General features: G+C 52.5%; 2 protein-coding genes across 2 annotated transcripts; both read right to left on the reverse strand.

The window, feature by feature from the left end:
- Nucleotides 1-4,917: 4,917 nt before the first annotated feature.
- LOC109252958 (sialic acid-binding Ig-like lectin 8) lies at nt 4,918-6,686 on the reverse strand. Its single transcript, XM_053906460.1, has 4 exons — nt 6,245-6,686; nt 5,783-6,061; nt 5,480-5,559; nt 4,918-4,950 (listed from the first exon to the last, which is right to left on the reverse strand). The coding sequence occupies exons 1-4, from the start codon at nt 6,684-6,686 to the stop codon at nt 4,918-4,920; spliced, it is 834 nt and encodes a 277-aa protein (XP_053762435.1).
- An 806-nt stretch (nt 6,687-7,492) lies between these two features.
- On the reverse strand, nt 7,493-17,145 carry LOC109252956 (sialic acid-binding Ig-like lectin 5). The gene is made up of 9 exons (XM_019425456.2): nt 16,762-17,145; nt 16,322-16,681; nt 15,875-16,153; nt 15,630-15,677; nt 14,961-15,218; nt 14,577-14,864; nt 13,762-13,858; nt 13,345-13,423; nt 7,493-9,874 (listed from the first exon to the last, which is right to left on the reverse strand). Exons 1-9 carry the CDS (start codon nt 16,790-16,792, stop codon nt 9,695-9,697), a joined length of 1,620 nt encoding a protein of 539 aa, XP_019281001.2. The 5' UTR covers nt 16,793-17,145; the 3' UTR covers nt 7,493-9,694.
- Nucleotides 17,146-18,177: the final 1,032 nt, after the last annotated feature.

Raw genomic sequence — 18,177 nt, forward strand, 5'->3', positions numbered from 1 at the left:
TTTCCCCCTCCCCCCAGCCCCGGAAACCACTGTTGTACTTCCTGTCTCCAGGAATTTGACTACTTTAGAGACCTCATATAAGTGGAATCATTTCAATCGGCCATAACGTCCTCAGGGTTCATCCGTGTGGCAGCATGTGTCAGAATTTCTGCCCTTTTTAAGGCTGAATAATATTCCATGATGGGTTAGAACACATTTCGTTTATCTGTTCAGCTGTTGAGGGACACTTGGGCTGCTTTTTACCTGGCTATCGTGAATAATAGTGCTACGAACATGGGTGTGTAAATATCTCTTGGCCCCTGCTCTCGATCCTGCATATGCACCCAGAGGTGGGGCCACTGGACCATATGGTAATTCTAATACTAATTACACACACGCACACACACACAACACACACAGGGGAGGGGGAGGGGCAGATAGAGAAGGAGAGAGAGAGAGAGAGAGAGAGAGAATCCCAGACAGGCTCTGCATTGTCAGCATGGAGTCTGATGCAGAGCTCGATCCCACAAGGGTGAGATCATGACCTGAGCCAAAATCAAGAGTCAGACACTCGACTGACTGAATGAGCCCACCCCGGTGCCCCCGTGTTTAACTCTTGAAGGAAAGTCCAAAGAGTTTTCCACAAGGCTGCACCATTTTTCATTCCTGCAAACCATGTGCATGGGTTCCCATGTGTCCACATCTTTGCCACCACTGGTTTCCTACTTTCTTCTTTTAAGTAGAACATCTGTCCTAACATGTGGTTTAGACTTGCATCTCACTAGTGACTAATGATGTTGATTATTTTTTTCATGTGCTCCTTGGGGGTTTGTGTATCTTCTTTGCCGAAGTGTCTATTCCAGTCCTTTGAAAATTTTTTTAATGTGTATTTATTTTTGAGAGACAGAGACAGAGTGTGAGTGGATGAGGGGCAGAGAAAGAGGGGGAGACACAAAATCAGAAACAGGCTCCAGGCTCTGAGCTGTCAGCACAGAGCCCCAGGTGGGGCTTGAACTGGGGACGAGCAAGAGCATGACCTGAGCTGGAGTCGGATGCTCGACCGACTGAGCCCCCCAGGCGCCCCAACTCAAGTCCTTTGGATGACAGAGATTTTGAAGTTGTGTTCATGGTTGTACCCTGGCACCCATGAAAGTGCTGGCACATAGCAGGTGTTCAACGATACTTGCCGGACGAGTCTATGAGTGGGGCTCCTTGGTTAAGCCTCCAACTCCTGATCTTGGCTCCGGTCGTGATCTCACAGTTGGTGAGTTCGAGCCCCGCATCAGGTTTTGCACTGATGGCGTGGAGCCTGTTTGGGATTCTGTCTTTCCTTCTCTTTGCCCTCCCCTGCTTGTGCTCTCTCCCTCTCTCTCTCAAAATAAATAAGTAAATAAACTTTAAAAAAAGAAGCAAATATTTTTTAAAAATAAGTCTATGAGTAAATGACTGGCTATCACTCTTCCACTCAAAACCATACAACCACACATATGCACACATACACACACAGGTGAGTGGCATTTAAGACTGATCCTGAAGGTAATTAGGACTTGGAGAGGCAGGAATGGGGAGGGAACGGCATTTCAGGAGAAGGAACAGCATAGGCAAAGCCTCAGAGTCAGGAAAACCCTAACCCGGCTGGGTGTGGAGACGTTGTAAGATGCAGGGAGAGGTAGGGACCTGGGTGGAGAGTTCAGTGGGAAAGAGACCACATCAGGTCTTCAAATCTAGCCTGTTTGCCCCTCAGTTTGGACTGTGGAGAGGAATCCTAGGTCTTCATACTGTGGAGAAAGTGGATGATAATGGTGTCCCGAGACTCAGTGTTGAGGACGGAGGGGGAGGCAAGAGACAGGTGCGTTAGAGGCCCCGGGAAAAGAGGAGTCTGCAGGAACAAGCAGGGTCAGGATGGGGAGGAGACGGGAGCTAGGATGAGCTTAGAGGAAGGATGGACAAGACCAGGTGATGTAGTGGACCAGGCAGAACAGAGGGAGGTCACGGTGGAGAACCACACCCCGGTTCTGACCTTAGAGATGAGACCGTGCCAGCCATGTGAGGGAATCCCAGCGGAGAAGAAGGTTCAAGAGGAACGTGGCAGCTCAACCTCGGCTGTGCTGAGTGAAGCAATCCCGGGGCCATCCTGGAGGAGGTGATGGTGGGATGTTGGGTGGTGAGCTGCCCACATCACTCACCTGAGGGATTAACTGGGCGTGGTGTTGGCCTCCTCCACGCCCCCTGCAGGCCTGGCTTCTCCTTCCTGAGGAATCTCAGTCTGAGAGAAGACACCGGGGCCTTTCGGTCTGGTCCTGGGAATACAGGGCCAACTGATTCACTCCGGTTCCCAGTTAAGGGGCTGGAGGGCAGACGAGGTGGGAGAGTGCAGGTCGGCCCCGTAGATGGCCGTGAGCACAGCAGGCGCAGCCCGTCCCGTCCTGGACACTGTGGAATCCTCACACCTGGTCAGCCTCCCCCCTGCCCTGCCCTCTGACCTGTTCAGTCCCTCCTGCGCTGGTTCTGGGACTCGGCCACAATCCCCACCCTCCTCAGGCCTCCCCTCCCCCTGGGGCAGTGCTCACACGAGGACGATGAGGCGAAGGAGGATGGATTCGTGCATTCATGAGCTTGACTGCTACACCGTGTCCTCTGCTCCCGGCTGGTCTCTGGACATCGGTCCCCCAGGCCCCCCTGCGTCACCGCTGTGGCACCCCATGTGCCTGAGCCGCACGCTACCCTGTGCCCTGGCCTTCCAGCAGCTGGACAGCGGGCTCTGGGGCTGCCTGCTCGGGGACCAGTGAGCCAAATGGCATTGAGGGGTTAGGGTCCACTGTGCAGCCCCTGGACACTCACCCTGCAGAGAGAGGCTCAGGGAGGCGTGCTGGGAGCCCACCGCACTCCGAGCTCAGCAGGTGTATTCCCCTTCATCTCTCTCCTGTGCCCGAGGCAGCTCCAGCACCCCAGGGTTCCAGGGCTTCGAGGAGCACAGGGTCAGCTCCCCGGGGCCCAGCTCAGCCTGACTGGGGGGGTTGCTGTTGACACAGACCAGGCGCAGGGACTGGTCCTCCAGGACTGAAAGAGACGAGCCATTCTCCAAGGGCTGTGGTGGCGGAGAAAAAGAGACTGAGGGTCAGAGAGACAAAGAAATTGATACAGGTGGACACCAGCAGAGAGGGGCAGACTCAGACACACAGACATGGATGGAGATCGAGACTCTGGGCGTCTCCCTTTGGGAGAGGGATCCAGGGAGAGGCACTGAGCATAAGCCCAGAGGCTGCTCAGGCCCCTTCTTTCTGTGCACTTTATCTCTGACATAGCTTTATCTCTGCCCGGATGGACTCTGTCTGGCCGGATTCAGGCCCCAGGAAGCACAGGCAGAGGGTCCTGGGCCTTCAGGACACCCGTGCACGTGGTCATTCCTGCCCTAAATGCCGCGTCCTTCCATCAGGACCCACACTGACCCAGGAAACTCTGTCCTTTCTTCGGATTTCCACTTGACACTTGTTTACTGACTTAACAAGTCATCTCCAAGGGGACTTAGTCTTACATTTTTTTTTTTTACATTTATTTAGTTTTGAGAGACAGAGAGAGACAGAGCATGAGGTGGGGGGAAGGGCAGCTAGAGAGAGGGAGACACAGAATCTGAAGCGGGCTCCAGGCTCTGAGCTGTCAGCACTGAGCCCGAAGCGAGGCTTGAACTCACGAACCGTGAGATCATAACCCCAGCCGAAGTCGGACACTTAACCGACTGAGCCACCCAGGTACCCCAAGGGGTCTTACTCTTAGAAACTCATGGTCTGGTGGGGAACAAGGACCCAGGAACAGGAGATCCCAACACCACCTGACTCATGTTGAGGTGGTGGGGACACTGGGCTGGGCAGCCTTGGAGCTGGCAATGTAAATGAGACTGGCAGATCCAGGAGGGCCTCCTGGAGGAGGCAGCTTCTGAAGTCAAGTGTGAGAGGCAAGCAGGGGCGGCAAAATGATGACAGGGCTGGGAAGGGCACGGCAAGAAGGAGGAACAGAGAGTGCAAAGACAACCAAGGACAGAACATGTCCAAAGAAAATCTAAGAGGACCTACCGAATCGGCGCTAAGGAGTGTAGGATAGAGGAGGGCCTTCAGAGAGGACACCACAGGAGGAAAGGCAGACAGTTTATTTTTACAAACTCAAAGTGGTGGTGGGGGGGTGGCACCTGGGCGGCTCCGTTGGTTAAGCCACTGACTTGGGTTCAGGTCATGATCTCGAAGTTTGTGCGTTCGAGCCCCACATTTGGCTCTGAGCTGACAGCTTGGAGCCTGCTTGGGATTCTCTCCCTCTCCCTCTCTGTCTGCCCCTCCCTTCCCCCCCCCCAATAAATAAATAAACATTTTAAAAAGGTACAAACTGGGGTGCCCGGGTGGCTCAGTCAGTTAAGCGTCTGACTTCGGCTCAGGTCATGATCTCACAGCTCGTGAGTTTGAGCCCCGCATCGGGCTCTGTGCTGACGGCTCGGAGCCCGGAGCCTGCTTCGGATTCTGTGTCTCCCTCTCTCTCGGCCCCTCCACTACTTGCATTCTGTCTCTCTTTTTCTCTCAAAAATAAATAACCATTAAACGTTTTTTTAAAAATAACATAAAATAAACATTAAAGGTTTTTTATAAAGGTAAAAACTTCCAGTTATAAAATAAATAAATCCTGGGGATGTAATGCACAAGGTGATTATAGTTAACAATACCGCGTTGCATATTAGAAAGTTGCCGAGAGAATAGATCTTGAAGCCCTCAAAACAAGAAAAAAAAATTGTAACTATGTACGATGATGTTCCCAGTTTTACCAAGGCGATCATTTTGCAACATATACAAATATCCAATCGTGCCGTTACACACCTGAAACTAATAAGTTGTTATATGTCAAGTTGTTATGCCTCAATAAGAAAAAAATTGAACACGTGACCCAGCTACTTACCTTTCAGGAATTTATCCCAAAGGCATAGACACACACCTGAGAAAGTGGGTACGAGTACGAGATTACCGATTGCAGCGTTTCCGTTAATAGAATAAAACGAACGCCGTGATGTTCCGTTAGTGGAAGGCGCACGCAGAAGCAGAACCCGCCCACGTGAAGGAATACTGCGCAGTCACAGAGCAGAAGGAGGACAGTCTGTGTTACTGACAGCAAAGGGCCCCTTAGATCCTTAGCAAACACACTGAGGCTCAGAGCATTCTCTGCACACGAGACACTTTCCGGGAGGGAACTGGACATCTGAGGCCGACTTTGCTGTGCGTTTTGAATACGTGTCCGTGTGAATAGATTAGCTGTTCAAAAGTACTCAGATAAATGGTTGGTAGGAAAATAAAAGGTGAGGGCGTCCGGAGGTGCATGATAAGGGGCAGTTCTGCCGGGCGAGTGTCGCCCTGTTCTTGCTCTCCTGATAACAGGGGGGAGGGGACAGCTGCTCACAGGGCCATGGGGGCCGGGGAGGGGGAGGGCCCCTGGGGGACCCACAAGAGGGACCTGGCCCTGCCCTTGCTCCCTGCACCCTAGGAGGAGCCCCTATCCTACCTGTGCCGTTTTCTTGGAAGACAGCGACGGTCAAGTTCCACAGAGAATCTGGGACAGAAAGACAAGGCAGATCAGCGTCAACGGAGAGGGCTGGTGGACATTGGCCCTCAGTCCCCACGGGAGCTGCATAAATGGGAAGAGGGTGGAGATCCTCCTGACCCCCTCCCAGCCCACATTCCAGGACCCGACACCCAAGGTCCTGGGCTGACCCCCCAGCCAACTGCCCTCAGGACCCCATCAGGGATCCGGGTGGCCCTGGCCCGGTTCTCACAGGACACGTTGAGGTGAATGGTCCTCATTGTGGTCACTCCGGTCCCAGGCAAGGTCACCTGACAGGTGAGGTCGGTGCCGTGGTCTTGCAGCCGTGGGGTGAGGGTGAGCACAGAGGAGAGGTGGGTCTTGGGGCCCAGGGAGGCAAGGGCCGCTGACGTCCAGGAGAAGATGGGGGGCGTGCCCCACTCACAGGCCCAGGGCACAGAGCAGGTCAGGTTACTGGGGCGTCCAGACTCCAGGGTCCCCGAGATAAGGATGTCAGGTGTCTGGGTCAGGGCTGGGGGGAGATGGGGAGACACGGGGATCAGGAGGAGGGTCCGAGGTGCAGCCTTGAGAGAAGCCTCAAGCTTTGGTCCAGCCCCTGCCTCTGAGCCCCAACATGCATTACCCCCAGCCCCTCCCGGGTTGTCCTGGGACCCCCAACCTTCCCCTGTGGCTTCTCCCACAATCTGCTCCTTACCTGTCACACGCACGGAGAGCTGGTCACGTGTGTAAGTATATCTCACAGAAGGCCCTCTCTCCACCCTGAAGACATATGTCCCCGAGTCCCCTCTCCGTACATCTCTGATGTCCAGGGAGCAGTCGTAGTCCTGGGGGTTTCCGAGGAGGCGGAATCGGCCCTGGGACTCCTGCCGCACTTTTCCATCTGGGTTGTTTGTGGCCACTAGAACATCCTGTTGTACACCGGCCCCTTTCCGGAACCAGTAGCCGAGAGCTGGGGTAGACTCAGACCAGCCTTCCCGGGGATAGAAGCATCTGCAGGACACTCGCACACACAGGCCCTCCTGCCCCTTTGCGTCCTGCACTTGCAGCCAGTAATCCCCCTGTGGCCCCCTCCCGGCCCCCCTCTGGCCCTTGGCCCCCTCTCTCCCCCAGAGCAGGGCCAACAGCAGCAGAAGCATGACTGGGCTTGGAGGTGCCAGGTCCCCGGGGAGCCTGTTTCTCCAGGATTATCTCTCAGAAGCTAAGAGCTGCAAGACTGAGAGGAGGCCCCGACAGGAAGGTGACAGTGATGTCAGAACAGTGGCCCTCGTCAGAGAAGGAACCTCGCACGCAGACACTGTCAGGGCCGGGACAGCCCTTGGGAATCAGCCATCCACCACCGCATCTCCACTGCTGGGGACCCTGGGCCTAGAGGCCAGAGAGGGTGAGAGCCTCGCCCAAATTCACACCCTGTGCAGGGCTCGAGCCCCATCTCCCGCCTTCCTGCCAATGCCCCTCCCTTCTGGGGTCATTTTTTTGCAAAGTGAAAAAAGGTTCCTTCCTTTGGGCCAGACCACCTGAATCACAGGCCGTACATGTCTGTAGAAGTCAGTGCTGCCGGTGGGGCGGTGGGGGCGGGGGGGCGGTATCAGGACCTGGGAGATGGGGGAGGCTAGAAGGGGGTGTGAGGAGGCCCACTGTCCTCCCTCCCTCGGAATCCACGTGGTGGGCATCCCTTCCCTGCTCACGAGGTCACACACTAGCCCCGGGCACGGCCTCAAGAGTCACTGTAAAACAGTAAGTGTCCAGCACCTGGAGCTCTCTGTGACAAGTAACTGTAATTCTGTGATTATTTGTGCTTTGTGTGTTTCAAAATTCCATTTGTAGATGCCTACATATTACACTTGTATATTTGGGGTGTGTGTGAATTAAGCCTTTGATCTTTATGAAGTGCCCATTGTTTTTAATGTTTATTTATTTATTTATTTTAATGTTTATTTATTTTTGAGACAGAGAGAGACAGAGCATGAACGGGGAAGGGGCAGAGAGAGAGGGAGACACAGAATCGGAAGCAGGCTCCAGGCTCCGAGCCATCAGCCCAGAGCCTGACGCGGGGCTCGAACTCACGGACCGTGAGATCATGACCTGAGCCGAAGTCGGACGCTCAACCGACTGAGCCACCCAGGCGCCCTATATGTTTATTTATTTTTGAGAGAGAGGGTGCCCGCACGAGAGGGGGAGGGGCAGAGAGAGAGGGGGACAGAGGATCTGAAGCAGGCTGGAACTCACGAACCTTGAGATCATGACCTGAGCACAAGTAGGACGCTAAACTGACTGAGCCACGCAGGCGCCCTACTAAGTGCCCATTCTTGATGCCTTTTGCCTCAAAGACTCATTCATCTGATTTTAGGACACCAACACCAGCTTTCTTTTGTTTCGTGCTTGCATGGTGCATGGTATCTCTTTCGACATCTTGTCATTTCAACCTTTCTGAATCTTTCCATTTTATTTTTTTAAGCTTACTTATTTATTTTGAGAGGAAGAGAGAGAGAGATACCATGCAGGGCGGGGCAGGGAGAGAGGGAGAGTGAATCCCAAGCGGGCTCTGCCCTGCCAGCACAGAGCCTGATACGGGGCTTGAATTCATGAACCGTGAGATCACAACCTAAGTCAATGTTGGAAGCTTAACCAACTGGGCCATCTAGGAACCCCTACGTTTTATTTTATTTTATTTTATTTTATTTTATTTTATTTTATTTTATTTTATTTTATTTTATTTTTATTTATTTTTATAATTTTTTTAACATTTATTCATTTTTGAGAGACAGAGAGAGATAGACTGTGAGCAGGGGAGGGGCAGAGAGAGAGGGAGACAGAGAATCCAAAGCAGGCTCCAGGCTCCGAGCTGTCAGCACAGAACCTGATGCGGGACTCGAACTCACAGACTGTGAGATCATGACCTGAGCTGAAGTCGGACGCTCAACCGACTGAGCCACCCAGGCGCCCCTACATTTTATTTTTTTTAATTAATTTTTATTTTATTTGAGAGAGAGGGGATGCACAAGCAGGGGAGAGGGGCAGAGAGAGAGAGAGAGAGAGAGAGAGAGAAAGAATCCCAAGCAGGCTCCAGTGCAGAGCCCGACATGGGGCTCGAACTGATGAAACTGTGAGATCATGACCTGAACCGAAATAAGAGTTGGACGCTCAACTGACTGAGCCACCCAGGCGCCCCTGAATCCTGACATTTCAGGGGCGCCTTACCCGCCTCATCATTCCAATATCTAAACATGGGGAGGCAGTCTTTCATTAACTTATGTTGCCTTGCATTCTCCAAACACATAGGGAGAAGTCCATTCTCTTCTGAGAAGAGATGGGGGGGAATTTGACTGGCCAGGACACACTACTTACTGTCCAGTGGGAAGCTGGACAAGACACCAGGACACTAGGAAACTAGAAGGAATTGGCAGAAGGGATACGACCAGGACTCTCAAGGTGACTACAGGAGTAGGGTCTTTAAAGGAACAATTTCAGATAAAATGAGGTCGCTAGGGTGGGCCCTAATCCAGTATATGTGGCGTCCTTATAAGAAGAAGAAATTGGGGCGCCTGGGTGGCTCAGTCGGTTAAGCGTCCGACTTCGGCTCAGGTCATGATCTCATGGCTTGTGAGTTCGAGCCCCGCATCAGGCTCTGTGCTGATGGCTCGGAGCCTGGAGCCTGTTTCAGATTCCACGTCTCCCTCTCTCTGCCCCTCCCCTGTTCACACTCTGTCTCTGTCTCTCCCAAAAATAAATAAACGTTAAAAAAATTTTTTTTTCAGAAGAAGAAATTGAGGGGCACCTGGGTGGCTCAGTTGGTTGAGCCTCTGACTTCAGCTCCGGTGATGATCTCATGGTTCGTGAGTTGGAGCCCTGCACTGGGCTCTGTGCTATCAGCAGAACCTGCTTCGAATCCGAATCCTCTGTCCTTCTCTCTCTCTCTCTCTCTCTCTGCCTCTCCCCTGCTTGCACTCTCTCTCTCAAAAAGAAAAAACACGTTAAAAAATGTTTAAAAAAATAAAAAGAAGAAGAAATTGAGACACGGACACACAGAGGGAAGACCAGGTAAGTTCACAGGGAGAAGACGGCCATCTACAAGCCAAGGAGAGAGACCTCTGCTGACACGTGATCTCAGACTTCCAGGCTCCAGAACTATGAGACAAACAATTCCTCACTTGTATGTCTTGATCTCTGAGTACTCGGTGTTGATGCCTTCCTGTTCCCGAGGCTTCAGCTTGGGAAATCGGAGGAAAGCATAGTGGAGTTCCTGTTCTTCTCCTGAAATGGGGCTAGTCCCAGCAGGAGCTGGGGGGTCTGCAGGGATGTCTGTCCAGACCCGGTGCCGATGCGCCTGAGTGGAAGGAAGAGGAGGAATTTGGAGCCAGTCAGCAGGGTCTGGGAGAAAGCAGCCAAGGGCCAGAAGGGGAAGGGCCCTGATGGAACTTTTATCATTCACCCATTCATTTATTTTTGAATGTTTAATAATTAAGGTTGGCCAGCCCTTAGTCGGTGTTTATCTTAACTGCATTACGTTTTTAAATTTTTTTTGTTTTTTTTTTAATGTATTTAGTTTTGAGGGAATGAGAGCAGGGGAGGGGCAGAGACAGAAGGGAACAGTGGGCTCCACACCGACAGCAGAGAGCTCAGTGAGGGGCTTGAACCCATGACCTGTGAGACCACAACCTGAACCAAAGTCAAAGTCAGGTGCTTAACCAACTGGGCCACCCAGGTGTCCCTACTTTTTTTTTTTTTAAAGGCTGGGAGAAGATATTATTATCACATTCATCACACAAATAGTAAAACCAAGGCTAAGAGAGATTATATACATACATTGTCCTGAAGACACCTATCTATATAAATGCACCACTGGGGCTCCTGGGTGGCTCAGTCAGTTAAGCATCGGATCTTGATTTGGGCTCAGGTCATGATCTCAGGGTCTTGAGATGGAACCCAGTGTCAGCAGGCTTTGTGCTCAGCACAGAGCCTGCTTAAGATTCTTTCCCTCCCTCTCTCTCTCTGCCCTTCCCCTGATCACTCTCTCAAAATAAAGTAAAGTAAAATAAAATAAAATAAAATAAAATAAAGGCACCACTGAGCCAGGACTCAAAACCAATTCTTTCCAATGATAGTCCCGTCCTTTGTCCAGCCAGTGTGTGAGGTGCAGTGCGTGGGGTGACAAAGAAAGCAGATAACAGATCCTGGTACCACACAGCTTATGGTTTCCTAGGAGAGGCAATTACTAAACAAATAGAAAACAAATACGTTCCAAGTTCTACATCTGGGTTAGGAGACATTTAGAAATATGAAGCAAGGCCATGGATGACATATCCCGTTTCTGGACAAGCTCTAGAAGGTGGAGCAGAGGTCAGTTCCCGCAGTCAAGATGGCAACCAGACACCCTCGCCCACACCTGCTCCCTGCCCGTGACACCCTCAGGCGACAGCAGCAAGAAACAAGTTCTCACAGGGGTGCCTGGGTTACTCAGTCGGTTCGGCGTCCAGCTCTTGGTTTCGGCTCAGGTCATGATCTCGAAGTTTGTGAGTTCGAGCCTTGCATCTGGCTCCTCGCTGACAGCGCAGAGGCTGCTTGGGATTCACTCTCTCCCTCTCTCTATGCTCTTCCCCCACTTGCAAGCTCTAGCTCTCTTTCTCTCTCAAAAATAAATAAATAAGCTTAAGAAAAAAAAAAAAAAGAAACAAGCCCTCACACAGGCGCTGAGAGAGGCAAAACGAGAAGTAATTCTCGGATTAAGAGGAAACTGTTGGGCATTTCTCTGGTCTCTGGGGACACAAGAGGGAATAAAACAATAGCTATAAAACAAACCGCTCTTAGGACTTATTTGCTAGAGGAGGTAACGACTCTGACTGTAGTAATGAATGCTGTGCTTACTCCGTGCCAGCTACTGTTCTAGACGCTTCTTGTAACTACCCTCTATACTCTTAACATTCCCATGTCACCAAAAATAAACGGAGGTGTGTGCCACTTGCCCAAGGTCACCCAGTTTGTCCGTAGGGAAAGATGGGATTTGAATGCAGGAGCCCAGCTCGAGTCCATGCTTTGAACCACTATACTGTACTGACTACAAGAGACGTTCGCTTAAAGGAAAAAAATTGAGAATTTGAAGGTAAAGAAATGGAAGATATATGTCGTGATTCACGACAAGATGGGGATTTAGCTCATGTTAAGGGTTCTGTTCCCCAAGATCCACCAAGGAGAAACAAGACAGGGAATTACGTAAACTAAACTTTTAAAATGATATGGGGGGGGGGGGTGGCGCACCTGGGTGGCTCAGTCAGTTAAGCGTCCAACTCTTGGATTCGGCTCAGGTCAGGATCTCACAGTTCATGGGATCGAGCCCCATGTTGGGCTCTGTGCTGACAGCATGGAGCTTGCTTGGGATTCTCTCTCTCCCTCTCTCTCTCTCTCTCTCTCTCTGCCCCTCCCCTGCTTGTGCTCTCCCTCCCTTTTGAAGTAAATAAATAAACTTAAAAAAAAGATTTTGTGTGTACTTGTTCTACCAGTTATGGAGAGAAGAGTTTGAAATCATCAGCTACGATTGCCAGTATGTCTATTTCTCCTTGCTGTTCTGTCAGTTTTCAAGTATACTTATTTTGATGAATGGTGCTTTGTTATGGAAGGAATACATGTTTAGGATTTTTGTGTCTTTTCATGAAGTGATAGAAACCAGATAAATTAGTAAATATTGCATGATTCCTCTTTTTGTTTTTAGGGTTTTTTTTTAAATGTTTATTCACTATTGAGAGACAGAGAGAGAGCATGAGCAGGGGAGGGGCAGAGAGAGGAAGACACAGAATCCGAACCAGGCTCCAGGTTCCAAGCTGTTAGCACAGAGCCTGACATGGGGCTAGAACTCACAAACTGCAAGATCATGACCTGAGCCGAAGTCAGACACATGACTGACTGAGCCACCCAGGTGCCCCTGCATGATTCCTTTTATATAAAGTCCCAGAAGGGACAAAAGTAATCCACAGTGATAAAAATCAGTGATTTCTGGAAAGGTTGAACTGACCAGGCAGGGGAACAAAGGAATTTAGGGACATGATGGAAATGTTCTACATCTTTTTTTTTTAATGGTTTATTTCTTTTTAGTTTATTTATTTATTTTGAGAGCTAGAGAGAGAGCAGGGGAGGGGCAGAAAAAGAGAGAGACAGAGAATCCCAAGCAGCTGATAGCACGGGGCTCGAACCCATGAACTGTGAGATCATGCCCTGAGCCAAACCAAGAGTCAGACGCTTAACCACCTGAGCCTCTCAGGTGCCCTGGAAATGTTCCACATCTTGATCGAGAACATGGTTACAGGGCAAACACGTTTGTCAAAATTCACATTCAAATGGGTGCGTTTTATTATACGTAAAGTGCATATAATAAATGAGGTTGATATTTATCTACCATCGACAGTGGTAGATTTGAAGGATGCAAAATGGGAGTGATGCGCAAAATGTGACTTCGGGGTGCCCCAGTCTCTACCCTAGGGCTCGAGTCACCACTTCCCTACTCAGTGGGTCTCACCCACGCTAAGCTTGGGCCCTTACGCTTCTGGGTAACCAATGCCACAAGAAAAAGGCTAATAGTCCAGGGGAATGCAATACTCTGACATAGGAGGCATAAATACCCCCCAACGAGCAACCGGATTATATCCCCACTCCATCAGAAGCACAAGGATTAGAGCAGTTGAGTCAACAATTTAAAACTGGAACTGGAGCAAGTGTTGGATGTTAAAAAGGGAAATGCTCGACTATTCGCTGAGGGCGGCTTCCAAAAGGCATAGGCTGGATAGGAGCTCGTGGTCTGTCACTCACCCCAGAGCCTGAGTCACCGGCTGGGTTCAAATCCATGATTTGCACTGGCTGGGCTGCTCTCTTCCTGAGGGTCTTCACTCTAAGGGAACAGCCCCGGGACTTTCAGCCTGGTTATTTGGGGCATGCAGCGGGCAGACCATCCCCTGCATCCCACGAAGAGCATAGAAGGAGGCAGGTGGGTGTGGGTCCAGTCTCCAAGTGCTTCCCTTAATCCAAGAGCCAGACCAGGGGCTGGGAAGAGAACCCAGGTTTGGCCCGATTGGCTACGGGATGCTTCACTCCACCACGCAGCCTCCTTCCCTGGCTCTTGGAGTTCCAACCAGCCCGAGTTCCTCTAGCTCAGGCTCTCTGAGATTCCATGACCTCATGCCCTTTCCACTCCAGGCCTCTCCCTCCATCCCTGGAGCCCACTCTCACCTGAAGATGAGACAAAGGCAGAGAGAAAATAGCAGGGTCATGATGCCCGCTCCCCCGACGGCTCCCAGGACGCCACTGGCCCTGGGTTCTGGCTTATCTGCAGAAAATTTGAGTTCTGTGTAAGCTCCAGTTCCAATACATGACATCCTGTGTCCCCCCGCCACCCATCACATGGCATTCCATTGCCCTGTGCACGCTGGACCGGCCCCTTCCCCTAGCCTCAGGACTAAAGATCTTAAGCCTACAACTGCTCCATTTGGGGCCTTAGGTGCCTCCCTGCCCCAGCCCCATCTCTCTGAAGCTCTTGGGGGCTGAATTTTGTCCCCTGCCAAATTCCTATGCTGAAGTCCCAGCCCTCTGGTACATCCCTCCACCCTCACAATGTGACTTTCCTTGCAACAGGGTCTTTACAAAGGTAATCAAGTTAAAATGGGATCGCTAGGGTGGGTCCTAACCCAATATGACTAGTGTCCTCATAAAATGGGGACACAGACGCGCACCCAAGAGGGTGCCAGGGAAACATGAAGGCGGAGAAGGGGTGATGCTTGCACAAGCTGACGAGCATCAAAGATTGCCAGCAAACACCAGAAGCCAGGGGGAGGCTGGAACAGGTTCTCACAGTCTCAGAAGGAACTGATCTGTGGACACCTTGATTCTATCCAGAACTGGGAGACAGTAAATCTCCATTGTTTGAACTGCCCAGTTTTTGAGGGACTTTGTCGCAGCTTCCCTAGCAAGGGATGTAGTGCAAGGACCAAGCTCCTAGTCCTCAGGTAACACCCCCCACCCACCCCACCTCCCCACAGCCCCCAGACCTGGCAGCAGCACCAGGACGGCGGTGCTCTGGGCCCCGTGCTCATTCCGGGCCTCGCAGCCGAGTCTGAGGTCGGAGCCCAGCGGCCCCCTGAGGCTCAGGGAGCTGTTGGCCCAGGGCCCCTCGGAGCTGGAGGTGACGGTCAAGGAGGCGTCGCTGTGGTTCCCCTCAACCAGCCCCTCCCCCAGCCGCCAGCGCAGGGTGGGGGCCGGCCGGGCTCGGGCGGAGCAGGTGCAGCCCAGCCCCTCGCCCTCCCAGGAGCAGGAGGGGCCGAGCAGCCGTGGGGGGCCTGCAGGGGGGGGGGGAGGGGCAGGGTCAGCGACGCCTCTGCTCCCCAGGCTCCGGGCGTCTCGCACCCCCCCCCCCTGGGGGTCCCCACACTCACAGACCACAGAGAGATGCAGGGAGACGTGCTGGGAGCCCAGCGAGTTCTGAGCTCGGCAGGTGAGGACTCCTTCCTCGGCAGCCCCGACTTGAGGCAGCTCCAGGATGTGGGTCCTGTACATGGGGGTGGCATTCAGGGCAGGGGACCCCCGGAACCAGCTCAGCTCGGCGGGGGGGTTGCCGGCAGCAGCACAGAGCAGCCGCAGGTCCTGGCCCTCCCGGATGAGAAGGTTCGAGGTGTTTTGCAGAGTCTCTAGGGCTTTGGGGGAGAGAGATGCAGAGAGGGAGAGAGGAGTTGGGTGAGGCCGGTGACTCTCTCCTCTTGTGATGTCCACACTCGCTCTGAGGAGGGGACTGGCAGAGTCCAGGCAGCAGGCCTGCAGTCGAGACCGGGATGGTTTGCCCGGGAGCTGCCCCCACCGTCCAGCAGATGGAGGCCCGAGGGCTGAGACAGGGGATACATATGGTGCACAAACATTAACTTCAGGGAGTCCAAGTTTGTGCAGGCCTCTGGCCGGCCCACCGCTCCCTTTGTCTGAACTCAGTGTCCGGCTTCTTGTATGTGTCTCAGGCCTGTTCCTGGCCAGCAGAAGCTTGAGAGCCAAGTAGGGCTGTCCTGGCAGAGCCCGGGTTTCCACCTCAGCCCCGGAGAAAAGAGGTTCTTTCCTACCTATTCTGTTTCCTTGGAAGATCCTGATGGCCGTGTTCTGTGGAGCATCTGGACAGAAGGATGAGGCTGCCTCGGCATTCATGGCGACGGAGGAGTGGGTGGTGGGCCATTCCCCCAGGACCCGGGGCCACAGATAAGGGGATTCCCTTCCCGCTTAGCTATCAAGACCCCACTGTTAAACCACAGCCTAGCTCTGCCCTGGCCCCACCCCTCAGGCACCTGGGTGCTCCTGGCCCTCCACTCACAGGTGACATTGAGCTGGATGGTCCTTTCCACCATCACACCAACTGCAGGGAATTGCACTTGACAGGTGAGGTTGGTGCCGTGGTCCTGGGGCCGTGGGGTGAGGGTGAGCACTGAGGAGAGGCGCGTCCTGGGACCCAGGGAGGTGAAGGCGGCTGACGTCCAGGAGAAGATGGGGGGCATTCCCCGCTCGCAGGCCCAGGGCACAGAGCAGTTCAGGTTCCCGGGGCGGCCGGACTCCAGGGTCCCCGGGGTAAGGATGTGAGGTGTGTGGGTCAGAGCTGGTGAGGACAGACACAATGTTGGGGCCCCTCGGTGTTTTGTCAGCCCGCCCCAGTGTCTTGTCATGCCCGTCTCCACTCCACACCACCCCCAAAGGGCACAGAACCTTCATTTTTCCATCTCTGATGCCCCACACCCTGGGGTCTTTCCCTGGGCCCCTCCCATACCTGTCACATTCAGAGAAAGCATATTATATAGATATGAGTGTGTTTCGACACGTAAGAAGTAAGTCCCACTGTCCCCCATGTTGACATCTGTGATGTACAGGGAGCAGTCCTTGGTCTGGGGGTCCCCAAGGAGGAAGAACCGGCCCTGGGTCCTCTCATGCAGCTTCCTGTCTTGTTTGTTTGTGGCCACTGGAGGATCGTAGTAAACATTTGCCCCTTTCTGGAACCAAGATATGGGGATGAATCCAAAGCTAAACCAGGGCAAAAAAAATTTGCAGTGCACGTGGACACACAAGCCCTCCTGGACAGTCACGGACTCCTGTAGCTCCAGCTGGTAGCCCAGAACCCGAAGCAGGGGCCCTGGAGAGAGAGGAAAAGACTCAGCTCGGAGCTTCGATGCCTCCCCCAAATGGGGTTCCCTCTCCCCTCGGTTCACTCACCTCCACACAGCAGCAGCAGCCACAGCGGCATCCCTCTGTCATGCCCTGGGACAGTTTGCCTTCTGTGGCCCCTCTGACAGAGAAAGGAATCTGTGGGCTGTGGGAGGACAGAGGAAGTTCAGACAGGAAGCCTGTGGTAGGTACAAGAGGCCACAAACCTAGAAAAGAGAACTTCAGACTCACAGTCAGCTGTGATTAATCTTTGAGATAATCTGGTCCCCTTTCTGCGTGGGGCAGGCAGGTCCTGAGACTCAGAGGAGGCAAGGGTCTTGCTCAAGTAAGGCAGTAAGGAAGGACAGGAGCCCCCAAGCTCTGCCTCCTGGGCTCATGCCCAGTTGTCTGTAGCCGAGAGCTGTTAACTGGACAGGAAGCTGGTCCTGAAGTCAGGTGCGGCCGCTCACCGCTTGGAAATAAATAATAGTCATGTAAACCAGTATAACTAAAACTAATATAATACTGCATGTTAACTATACTGGAATTAAAAGAAAAGAAAAAAAATCAATACTCGAAAGACGAGTCGATGGTGCTTTATTCAGGAAGCTGGCAACCTGGGAAGACGGCACAGGAAAAGGGAGGGGAGCTGAGTGCAGGAGAAGCAGGTGCCCAAGTGGTTAGTCATGGACCTGATACATGACCCTGAACAGACTGGCTGGCATCCACGGCAGCTGTCTTCGAATGGAGTCCCGCCTCTCTTCTGGGAAAGTCTGGTCCTTCACTCCTCAAGGCCAGTGAGCTGCAAACCTCAAAGAAAGCAAGCTAGTTCTGGTACAGATAAAGGGTCTGAAGTCAGCAAGCAAGGAGTGCATAAGCTTGAAGCAAGTTCACCCTTCCAGCAGGTCGGAGTGTTGTTACAATCCCACCTAGCCAGCCCCTCCGGAGAGTCAGAGCCTCGGGACCCTCGTGGAGGTGCCCTCCTCGGGATGGGTCTCAGGCTAGCCTACATAGTGTCAGAGGTATGAAAGAGTCCTCATCTGGACAAGTAACACACACCCTCACTTATATCGTTCATTCATTCATTCACTCACAAACTATCATAGAAATAAAAAAAAGGACAGATTTGAATCAGTCCTGACCCTCGACTAGTTCAAGCAGTGGGAGAAGACAGACAAGTTTGAGCTTTATCTGAAGGCAATGGGGAGCCATGGAAGGTTCTTGAGCAGGAAAGGGGCAGGATCATATAGTAATCAACATGATCCCTCTGAGGCCAGTGTAGGGAAGAGCCGGAAGGGAGAGGCTGGAGGCCAAAAGGTCAGAGAGGAAACTGTTGTGACTTTGGGGAAAAGGAAAACCCAAGCCCACGTGGAGACAGCAGCCTTGGTAATGGAAGCAAGAGTGATTTAAGACACTTTCAGGAACTGAAAATGAAAGATAGGTGCGGTGGGTGGGGGAGGGACTACTGGAGTGACTCCCGGAGCC

The sequence above is a fragment of the Panthera pardus genome, unplaced genomic scaffold (genome assembly GCF_024362965.1).
Source record: "Panthera pardus isolate Hobbes unplaced genomic scaffold, ASM2436296v1 HiC_scaffold_18, whole genome shotgun sequence".
Classification (NCBI taxonomy): domain Eukaryota; kingdom Metazoa; phylum Chordata; class Mammalia; order Carnivora; family Felidae; genus Panthera; species Panthera pardus.